This window comes from Myxocyprinus asiaticus, chromosome 44, assembly GCF_019703515.2.
Source record: "Myxocyprinus asiaticus isolate MX2 ecotype Aquarium Trade chromosome 44, UBuf_Myxa_2, whole genome shotgun sequence".
NCBI lineage: Eukaryota > Metazoa > Chordata > Actinopteri > Cypriniformes > Catostomidae > Myxocyprinus > Myxocyprinus asiaticus.
Genome location: NC_059387.1, coordinates 33,700,153 through 33,712,404, shown reverse-complemented (window position 1 = coordinate 33,712,404; position 12,252 = coordinate 33,700,153). Strand labels below are relative to the sequence as shown.

General features: G+C 37.7%; 1 protein-coding gene across 4 annotated transcripts in view; it reads right to left on the bottom strand.

The window, feature by feature from the left end:
* The window catches only part of LOC127434581 (ankyrin repeat and fibronectin type-III domain-containing protein 1), a 124,181-nt gene that overhangs the window by 44,941 nt on the left and 66,988 nt on the right, over positions 1 to 12,252 (bottom strand). For 2 of the 4 annotated variants that reach the window (XM_051687405.1, XM_051687406.1), the window contains one exon: positions 8,517 to 8,639. In XM_051687405.1, coding sequence (XP_051543365.1) covers positions 8,517 to 8,639 — 123 coding nt within the window. Of the gene's footprint in view, positions 1 to 7,214; positions 7,376 to 8,446; positions 8,640 to 12,252 lie in introns of those variants that run through there. The other 2 variants (XM_051687408.1, XM_051687407.1) reach the window with 2 other exon arrangements.

The following is a 12,252-nucleotide window of genomic DNA, read 5'->3' as shown; positions in this document are numbered from 1 at the left end:
AATTTAGACATTCCTCCTGCGGTTTGGAATTTGGAAAGAGAACAAAGCACTCCAAGAACTACAACTGTCACAAATGTTCTCATATTAGGACGGACCCATTGTCTGCGTGGGACACACACACAGCCAGAAACAGGCGAACGTCTCCGAGTGTTCTGATAATAACGTGCTTATTTTAACGGGCAGGTATGTGCTGTGTGCAGATAAAAGTGGGTATATTTGTGGCAGGCAGGATCAGTTTCAAAGGCTGCTGATCTCACAGATTAAAGTTTCTCCTCTTGCGCCGAACACACGGACTGCCGAGCAAACAGCGCGCACACTCACATGAAAGACTAGCAGATGAAAGAACGAGGGATAAAGAGAGAAAGACAAAAGAAACAGGGACACCACATGTTACCACAGCCGCCTCAACACCTCATCAGACACATAGTGATAAAATACAACACACACACACACACACACACACACACACACACATACACACAGACAGAGAATAGCTCCACGGTTTGGACACACCTACATGTTCTTATGACTATTTTCCATTTTTGGAATTAAGTTATCAAAACCATCAATTACATAATAACCAAAAACTTTTAACAAATCAAAACTATCATTAAAACTTCTTCAAAGTTGCTAACCTTTGACTAGATTCCAGCTCTGCACACTCTGGGCAAGGAATGGTTCACCATGGTCAACCTCAATTAGCGAGCTTGACTAGTTTATGTAGATTTATTTCTCATTTCTTTTTGTTTATTTATTTTAAGCATCAGTGACTCAATTGGCATGCTGACAGCATTCCCATTCATTCTTCCCATAGGCAAATTGATATAACCATATTGATTTAACGATAAGTTATAAACATTTAAAAATAAACCTACTGGAGGGCCTGGGTAGCTCAGTGGTAAAAGACACTGGCTACCACCCCTGGAGTTCACTAGTTCGAATCCCAGGGCGTGCTGAGTGACTCCAGCCAGGTCTCCTAAGCAACCAAATTGGCCCGGTTGCTAGGGAGGGTAGAGTCACATGGGGTAACCTCCCCGTGGTCGCTATAATGTGGTTCGTTCTCGGTGGGGTGCATGGTGAGTTGTGCGTGGATGCCGCGGTGGATGGCGTGAAGCCTCCACACGCGCTGTCTCCGTGGCAACGCACTCAACAACGTGGAGGCAACTGAGATTCATCCTCTGCCACCCGGATTGAGGCGAATCACTACACGACCATGTGGACTTAAAAAGCGCGTTGGGAATTGGGCATTCCAAATTGGGGAGAAAAAAAAAATAAATAAATAAACCTACTGTGAGCTCCAAGGTTGTTAATCAATGGTATACTGTATGCTTTGAGTCCTTCTCCCTTTACTTTCAAACTACTTGTATATTTGCAAATATCTAAATATTTCTCAATAAAATTTTAATTAAAAAATGTACGCAATTACTCTTTTCTCCAGATGGTTATATGGAATATTCCCGCCATCAGAGCAATTCAAGCTTGAATACCACCTGTTTTCAGTAAGCAAAACTCCAGCTGTACAGACAACAAAACCACACTCAGGCTTGTTTGACACCTGTGACAGCACAAGATGAGAACGCATTCTTGCACTGAAGCACAACTGGATTCCGAATGCAGGGATCTCAAGACTTTTTTCCTAAGTTTCAAACTAAGATTAACTTGACACTCCAAAAGCAACTGTCTGACGCATTTGTACGCTGACAGATTGATGAATTCATTTGCAAAATGGATTGCTGTGGACTGTCGGCCAATGACAGGCTTATGATCAATAATATGGACATAAACAATATACTGCCTTCAAAAGCCACTTTTTTGTTGTCTTATGAATGCTTTACTCGTCTGCTACAATAATGTTATGCATTTCAATTATCAGAAATATGTATTTTATTATTATATATTACATATATAATTATTTAAATATAACTGTAATTATTTAATCATATATGGAATTAGTGTTGTTTCAAGAGGTTTTTCAGCAAATATTTATATATGTGATTAATTGTGTGAATTTCCTCATTAAAGACGTTAAGTACACAGTCTTGCACCTTTGTCTATTTGTCTGATTTTTTCAATACTTTTTTGCTTTAAATCAAAGTTTGTAATGTTTGATTCACCTCAGAGCTGGTTGGTTTGGTTCATGGCTTACAATTCTTTTATGGAGGATTTTATGACATCCCTATGGAAATAAATGAATGGGGAAAATACTTCCAGAACAAAGACGGTAGAAAAAATGGACGTGCACTGTTGCGCACTTTTACCGAGGTGAGGTAAAAAATAGTCAACTTTTATAAAACTGGATAACTTTGATTACTGGATTATGATTTTTTATATATATCTATCTATCTATCTATCTATCTATCTATATATATATATATATATATATATATAATTTTATAAAGATCACACTCAGAAAGAGCAATTGCTAGCCAATGAACTACTTTAGATCAGAGTATAACTTGATAAAAGTATTTCAACTTTTTAAGATTTAACTATTTTCTATGACTTTTCCAGGTTTTCCATGACCATGGGAACCCTGTTAAACAGTATTGAAGAAGTTTTCATGTATGCCGGACACCTGTTGGCCTCTTTTCCCTCACTATCAGCTTGAATTTATCCATTGCAAAGCCTTATTTGAAATACATTTTCAGTTCTATAAAGAAACTCATTTTTAGGCACTATTTACAATTGTCTACAAAACTTTTTTCCAAGTACTAAAGCATAGGCCTTTAGATTGAAAGGATTAGGATTAGGGTTGACAAACATTACAGCCAAGTGTGTCCAAACTTTTGACTGGTAGTGTACATCAAATACAACATGCACTGCCATGCATACACACACACGGTCAAGTCTTCAAATATCCAGGGAGTGTGTCTGGCATCACAGCAAGGCCGCATCAAAAGGCACAGCAAAATTTAGCACACACAGACACACAAATACGAGCACATAGTGCTGTTTAACATGTCCAGTGTGTCAAGGCTAAATGAGAATAGGCCATAGTATGGAAAATGTAGTGAGTAATGCCTCTGTCTAAGAATAATAGCCTTTGAGAATAAACACATACAATCCCGCACACATGTGCAGTGTTGAGCGGACTGCTGGTAAGAGATTACTCTGTACTGCTTCCCCGAATATAACACACATTCATATTTACCTCTGAGATCAAACTCTGTCCGATGCGACTGCTAATGCGTCCGGTAAATTATCTGCTTTTTTTAAACTGAATCAATGGGAAAAGACAGTTGCAAGGAGTATTTTTGTCACCCGTTTGAAGATGCAATGCTTCCATGTGACATTGTTATTCTGACACTATGCAGCAACAACAACATTGTTACTTTGTTATTTGCAATGTAACTTTTGTAATAAAATATTTTTGTAAAAATATTTATATAACAATGTAACTGTTAAGTGCAAGAAATATTATGATGAATATTTGATACAGCTTTAAATAATAAAAACAAGACGGAATCTTAGAAATTGAGTCGGAATCACCGTAATAAAGAGACGACAAACCGGAAATTGTACTCTGAGCTGTTCAAGCACTCGTGTTTCTATGGCAACACTCATAATGCTTGAATTAGTTGATAATGGCAGCAAAATGCTTCATGACATAAATTCACGTCTATATTCTCTTGCATGTAAAGCATGTAACACTAGCTGTAACAAAATAGAAACATCTGGAGGTTACAACCTAACTGTTGAATGCAAAAGACATTTACAAGTCGGAAACTCATAATTACGGCAATTCCAACATGACGTGAACGCAGTATAAATTGAGAATTCAAGATTTCGATTATTTTGTTTTACTTGATCTTACATAATTGGGACGTGATACGGAGACGGATTTCTTGTAAATTAGATTCTCAGTCGAAACAGAGAAACAGATGATTCTTTTCACATAGTCGTCATCAAATAAAGTTTTGGCGATGTTTACGAATATTTTGCGACAAACGCGCAAATAACAGGGATGACATAAATGACAGTAAACGTGCATAAAATGACAAAAACATGTGTAGAGGTCCTAATTGTTGAACAATTGTCATTACAACAATTCCGACATAACGTGCATGTAGTGTAAATTTAGAATTTGAGATATTCGATTATTCCGTTCAACACAAAATAACGTAATTAGGGTGTTATGCTGAGATGTATGTCTTGTAAATTAGATTCACGACCACAACACAACACAACACTGACCGTGCATGCAAGTGTGTGAGGATTGTGAAAGTAACAGTCCAATTCTATATTTACATACTCGTCAATCTAATAAAGTTTTGGCAGTTTGTTGCGACAAACATGCAGAGAACAGAGGTGACATAAATGAGATGAAAGGTGCATAAAATGACAAAAATATAACAATCCCAAAATAACATAACAATACTCAAACCAGCCCATCTGGCACCAACAATCATGCCATGGTCCAAATCACTGAGGTCAAATTTTATCCCCATTCTGATGGTTGATGTGAACATTAACTGAAGCTCCTGACCCGTATATGCATGATTTTATGCACTGCACTGCTGCCACACGATTGGCTGATTAGATAATCGCATGGATGATTATTAGTGCCATTAGGCTGGTTTGAGTATTTCTGTAACTGCTGATCTCCTGGGATTTTCATGCACAACAGTCTCTAGAATTTACTCAGAATGGTGCCAAAAACAAAAAACATCCAGTGAGCGGCAGTTCTGTGGATGGAAACGCCTTGTTGATGAGAGAGGTCAACAGAGAATGACCAGACTGGTTTGAACTGACAAAGTCTACGGTAACTCAGATAACCACTCTGTACAATTGCGGTGAGAAGAATATCATCTCTGAATGCTATCCTGAGATGCGGGTTGGCGCTGTTTTGGCAGCACGAAGGGGACCTGCACAATATTAGGCAGGTGGTTTTAATGTTGTGGCTGTTCGGTGTAAATTACATTAAACATGTATAAAATTACAAATATGTGTAGAGGTCTTAACTGTTAAATGTGAATATGTTCTACAAGTCAGACACTCATAATTAAAGCAATTCTGACATGTGAACACAGTATAAAATTAGAAATTGAAATATTTAATGATTCCATTCTACTTGATCTTACATAATTGAAACAGGATGCCGAGATGGATTTCGTGTAAATTAGATTCACGGTCGCAACTTATACAACACTGACAGTGCATGTCCAGTTATCAAACGCTGACATACTGTAATCAAAGTAACAGTCCGATTCTATTCACACAGTCACCAATCAAATAAATTCCTGGGAATGTTTATGAATGTTTTACAACAAACGCGCAAAGAACGGGGACGATTTCTCTCTTTCTTTAAGAATAGAGGGTTACAACAGACGTAAGGGGGGCAGAGGGACTTCGAGGGTTATATGTGGCTGTAAGAAGGAAAGTCTGAAATTTGATTCTTGGCACCAGACAGACTGGAGGCAAGCTGGACGAGCAGCCAAATTTTGGAGGGGGAGTGTGTGTGACAGTACGCAACAGGAGGAGGGCAGCGAGGACAGTTTTACCGATTAGTGTGTGTGTGTGTGTGTGTGTGTGTGTGTTACTAAGGTCAACAGATCCCCTCTCTCTCTTGTGTACTTCAGGCCTAGTGGAGCCAGCCTAACCCTTCGACCTCTGACACACACACACACACACACACACACACACACACACAATGGGGAATCAAAGCTAATCAGTTGATTCCCTCCTCGTTTGAAAGACATGCCGACTGGTTTGCATTGTACTCCAACTCTTCAGCGAGCAAAGGCTTCCCACCAATCAGATGATGCGGGTGAATCTCACAATAAACATGTCCAGGACAAATTTCACCCATTTTCTCCTAAATTCTCATGACTGTTATGCATCCGGACGACCAAACAGAATTTTTTCGTTATTCTCAACAGTGATTTTCATTAGATTCACATAACTATATATATATTTTTTAATTTAAATCACATAAATTAAATACAACCTTGATGTATAAATACTTTACAATTTCAATAAAACATTTTTTTGCCATTCCAACAAAAATGATTTTTTTTTTTTTACATCGCATTAATGATATTTGGGGTGGAAATGTCATTAATTTTCATGACTATTTAAATGGTAAAGTATTCATAATGCACATCATGTTAATATTTGTTGTTCTGCCATTAATTTATGCTCATTTAGACAATAAAAAAGCATTGTATTACAATAACTGTGACTGTAATACAGACAAACATTACAGTTATGAGAATCTAATGAGAATCCCCATTGGGAATAATGAGAATTATAAAAAAACGTAAAAGTCAAACATCTGGACACAAAACAGTAATGAGAATATTGGAGGGATTGTGCTACTGTTATGAAAATGTCACAATGCAAAAATCACATTGACCCTTATTTTTAACATTTCTTTCTTTGGATTTTGGGATGCACTGTGCCCCGGACGTGTTCTTGGCGGATTTCGTGAGAATCCTCTGTGCATGTCGCTTCGATGACATTAGAACAGAAGTTAATTTGTTTAACACCGTAAAGCCGTGTTGTCTTTTCCCATCAGCCGTACGTCTGCACGCTTGCGTGCCCCTGCAGTCGGCGTATGTATTATAATCCCGTCAGATTAAGAGATTAACCGCGGGAGTATTTGTGTGCATATGCCGGTATGCGCATTGTGTGCGCGTGTGTTGTCGCAGTAGTAGTCGCTCCCATGTGAGAGTGTTTGCCTTGTTGAGTTCAACTGCCTGCCACCTGTTGGCCCCCCACCCCGGCCCACCCCAGGGGGCAAATCTCACTAATTCTGATGAGCAGAGACAGAAGACCGTCGCCATGGGGATGTTGTGCATGTGAGAGTGGGATCAATCAATGTATGAATGCGTGCGTGTGGATATGTTTTGTGCATCAACCCCATAAGTGTGTGTGTGATGTTAGTCCAGTCTTAGAGGCACTGGCGACAGACAGCTCGGCGTGCAGGAGGTGACACAGAGTCTGTGTGAGCCACTGTGTGGCTGAGGGTCCCAAAAACAGGGGGGCCCAGTCCTCATCATGCCCAGCCAGGGTGGCTACATCCTGGGGACACACCACCCTGAGACTCCCCACAGTTATATGCATCTCTGGAGCTCCAGTCTGCCATATGCCACCGAGCAGGAAGGTGGCCCAGATGTGACCACCTGTTTCCGTGAATGGCTCTCTTTTCATTCACAAGCACAAAAAAGGGCATAAAATCTTTCAAAGTACAATGAAAAGGTTTTTGCACATACCATGGTAATATAATAGTATATGGATATACAACAGGGTTGGTACTAGGATGAGATCTTCGGGGGGGCATTTTGACCTTTAGAGTGGACAATTGATTCTCTTGTTTCACCATCCGAGCAGAGTGGGGGCATCAGAAGTTTCTGGGGGGCACAAGAAAAATCTCCCGGCCATGATATACAATTTGATATGTATCAATCATGGTATGTATTAAAATACCATCTGATAATATCACTGAAATACTACTGTTTTAAGGGAATTTTCACACCATTTTTTTAGTAACATGCATTCCATATTTGGATTTGTAATTATTCTTAACCAAAATGAACATAGTAGATTTAAATTTGTGCATTCATCATCTCTCTTGGTGGAGACGAGAAGAGAGAGGAAGCCATAGCTGAAGCCGTGGTGTCTGCTGGGATGAGCCAACATGGCTACCCTACAGAGTTTGGCAATAGTATTTACCCATACAGCCAGCAGTTTCAGGGTGCAGAAGAGTTTCCGAAATGTAGGATAGCAGGGGAAGAGTCATTTATATTCATGAGGAATAGCAATACCTGATTAGACGTTTCAGTCAAATTAATCAGCAAAGCGCTCCCTGACTGGTCAGAGAAACTATAACCCAACCCTTACAAATCAGAACTTTGAAGCTCCAAAAAGCACATAAAGGCAGCATAAAAGTAGTCCATATGACTCCGGTGGTTTAATCCATGAATTCAAAAGCAATATGATAAGTATGGGTGAGAAACACATCAATATACAAGTCCTTTTTCATATTAATCTCCACATTCAGACTCACATTCTTTGTGCATATCGCCATCTACTGGGCAGAGAGGAGAAATTATAGTAAAAAAGGACTTCAATATTGATCTGTTTCTCACCCACACCAATCATATCGCTTCTGAAAACATGGATTAAACCACTGGAGTCGTATGGATCACTTTTATGCTGCCTTTATGTGCTTTTTCAAGCTTCAAAGTTTTGGTACCCATTCACTTGCATTATATGGACCTACTAAGCTGAAATATTCTCCTAAAAATCTTCATTTGTGTTCTGCAGAAGAAAGTCAGTCATCCATTTCTGGGATGGCATGAGGGTGAGTAAATGATGAGAGAATTTTCATTTTTGGGTGAACTATCCCTTTAAGTGCATGTAAATGTGGTCAGACATGACACACAGGATGTTGTGTTTCAACATGATTTGTTAAAGTTTTCAGCTGTTAAAAGTTGATGCGTACGTTGTTGTTGATAACAGCTTTTGGCTCATTTACTCTTATGCAAATACTGAGGCAAAAGGGTTTGTGGTACCAGTCCACGCTGAGAGAGCGCCTCCTGTAGGCCAGGGGTCTAGACTGCAGGCTCCTGTCCTCCTTCAAGTGTTTGTCTTTCAAAGAGAGTCGCTGGGTTAACTTCACAATCCCAGACTCACTCCTGCAAAACACACAGAAATAGCAGTATTATTCATCGCTCAGTGCTGAGTAATGCATATCAAATTAACTTTCTAATCTAGCAATGAGCAAAGTCACTTCTGTCATCTTTGAATCACCCTCAAGTCGTTCCAAACCCGTAAGATCTTTTTTCTTCGGGGGAACACCAAAGGAGATGTAAGACAGAATGATAGCCTCAGTCACCATTCACTTTCATTGCATGTTTTTCCATACAATGAAAGACGGTCATTCTGCTTAACATCTCTGATATTTATTCCACAAAAGAAACGGTTATACAGGTTTGGAACAACATGAGGGTAAATAAAGAATTTTTTATTTGGGGTGAACTCTCTTTAAATACTTTACTTCAGATGATGAACACAAATAAAGATTTTAACAAGTCTATTTCAGCTCTGTAGATCCATACATTTCAAGTGAATAGTGACCAGAACTCTGAAGCTCCAAATATCAAATAAAGGAAACATAAAAGCTCCAGTGGTTAAATCAATAGCTTCATAAGCGATATAATAGGTGTGGGTAAGAAACAGATCAAAATTGAATTCCTTTTTTACTCTAAATCTCCACTTTCACTTTCACTTTTACACTTTGGTGCCTGTTAAATTTTACTTTCTCACCCACCCTTATCATATTGCTTCTGAAGACATGGATTAAACCACTGCCGTTGTATGGAGTGAGTGGTGGTGGCGTAGTGGGCTAAAGCACATAACTGGTAAAAGGTTTCTGGTTCAATTCCCACAGCCATCACCATTGTGTCCTTGAGCAAGGCACTTAACTCCAGGTTGCTCCAGGGGGATTGTCCCTGTAATAAGTGCACTGTAAGTTGCTTTGGATAAAAGCGTCTGCCAAATGCATAAATGTAAATGTAAATAAATTGAAGCCTATTTTTAGGACTATTAAGATTGACAATTAAGCACTCCAAATTCGTATTATTGTAATACAGAAAAAATAAGATCCACCTTTAAAACTTTTTGTAAGAGGCATTGTTTGTGTTTAATTAGGCTTCTTATTAGCAACATTGTTGTCATAACAACCGCAGCTGCCTGTGCGGCAATAGGCACTGCATATCTGTGTGCGTGTGTGTGTGTGTGTGTGTGTGTGTGTATGTTTGTGCTGAGTTTGACAGCACTGTAAAGGCATGAATGAACTATCTTGGACTCACTTAACAACAAGCAAGTCAACAAATGTGACTCTGGAGAGATTTGTGGATGATACGCCACTCACGCATGAAGAATGTTTAAACGGTGAAGGACGAGGTCAGCGAGCGAACGCCGGTGCCAGCGCACAGCTAATGTGTCCAAAACGCTCATGATATCAAGAGCTGACCGCATCCGTATTTCTAGCGGGAATGTTCCTGGATAGAAACCGTTTGGGAATAAGACTTGAAGTAGGATAGCGGCATGGATCTGATTGCGCGGCAGCTGTTCTCGATGACACGACACGCAGTAGGGGACCCGCATGCTGATGTAATGCCATTGGAAGATTTCTTACAGGCCTGAGTGATGACATCATCTCCTTCAAGAGCACACGCGCATCGTGTGTATGGATGTGACGCATACACACTAACACTAGTATATAAATAAACACCAAACATAAACACTGCAAAAGTTGACGCTAAATTCGTATGCACTTTTAGTGGAGAGAGACCAGATCGGTTCCAAAACCTAGTAAGCTGCCTTCTAAGGGAGCATCCAAACCGAAACAGAACCTAATAAACAGGCCCGTCCCGAATCATTGCAATTATCAGAAGAAGATTAATTGGACGTGCAGCCTCTGATGTCAACATTCTGTACACGGTTATTATCGTCTACTATAACTAAGACAAAAACTATTAATTTTAAAACATTTTACTAAACTGAAGTACAACCACTAAAACAAGGTACACACAAAGAGGGTGATTCTCCTGAAACCTGTCAAGAAAATGTCCTGGTCCTGTTTTACTCCAAAGAAATTGTATTTTGCATACAGAAAATGAAGCCTATTTTAAGAAAAATTAAGACTTTTTACATTGTAACGTTATTTTCATGACAGAAATGCACATCTTACCCTCAATTCTCATTACCAAAAAACATAAGGTCATTTCACTCAAAAATAATATTTTAAAATTTACGCAATTTCATAACAAATTCCATCAAATTGAACTGAGTAATCTTTAATAAAATTAAATTAAAAACTATATATTTTAAGTTTTATTCATTTAAATTCCATTTGATGAAATTTTGCTATGAAATTGAAATGTGAAAATCTTAAAAATAGGCTAAAATATTTTTGTAGTGTATGATATTCTCATTACCGCAACATGAGGAGAAAAATTAATAAATTACTAAAAATTATACAAATTAAATAAAAAAAATATTTTAAGGTTTACGCATATTAAAGTGATAGTTCACCCAAAAATGAAAATTCTCTCATCATTTTCTCACCCTCATAATATCCCAGATGTGCATGACTTTATTTCTGATGATGAACACAAATGAAGATTTTAACAAGTCTATTTCAGCTCTATAGATCCATACGATTCAAGTGAATGGTGACCAGAACTCTGAAGCTCCAAATATCAAATAAAGGAAACATAAAAGCTCCAGTGGTTAAATCAATAGCTTCATAAGCGATATAATAAGTGAGTAAGAAACAGATCAAAATTTAAGTCCTTTTTTACTCTAAATCTCCACTTTCACTTTCACTTTTACACTTTGGTGCATGTAAAGTTTTACTTTCTCACCCACACTTATCATATTGCTTCTGAAGACATGGATTAAACCACTGGTGTCGTATGGATTACTTTTATGCTGCTTTTATGTGATTTTTGAAGCTACAAAAGATCTGGTCACTATTCACTTGCATTGTATGGACCTACAGAGCTGAGATATTCTTCAAAAAATTTTATTTGTGTTCTGCTGAAGAAAAAGTCATACACATCTGGGATATCATGAGGGTGAGTAAATGATTTTTGGGTGAACTCTCCCTTTAATTTCAAAAACAAAAAAATCCCATTAAATTGAATTGAGTAATCTTTAACAAAATCAAATAGAAATGCCTTAATATTTTACGTTTTATTAATTTAAATTTTTTTTTAAATTACACAATCCAATTTGATGGAGTTGTTTTATTAAATTAAAATGCATAAATCTTACAAATAGGCTAAAATATGTTTTAAGTGTATTTATTCATCATAGCAGTGCTCCCTTGGTACTTTGTAATACAACAAAAACATGATTGTGTTAGTGTAATGAAAATTCCCACTGGAAGAAATCGAAATACTAAAAGTAAAATGTCCGGGAGCGTTGCGGTAATGAGAATTGAGGCTAAAATGTATGTAACTGCCATGAAAACAATGTCACTAAAAAATCTTAAAGGCTCTAAAATAGGCTTCATTTTCTATATGTAAAATATAATTTAATATATCATTTCATTTTATATATATATATATATATATATATATATGACCAGGACATTTTCTTGTTTGGTTTTGTGAGAACTCAAAAATGGAGGAAAAAAAATTATAATAATAATAAAAAATAAAAATAAATAAATAAATAAAGTGAAATACAATGTGTCATAAATGTGAATTTACCATTCATTGCTGAAACTAAACTAAA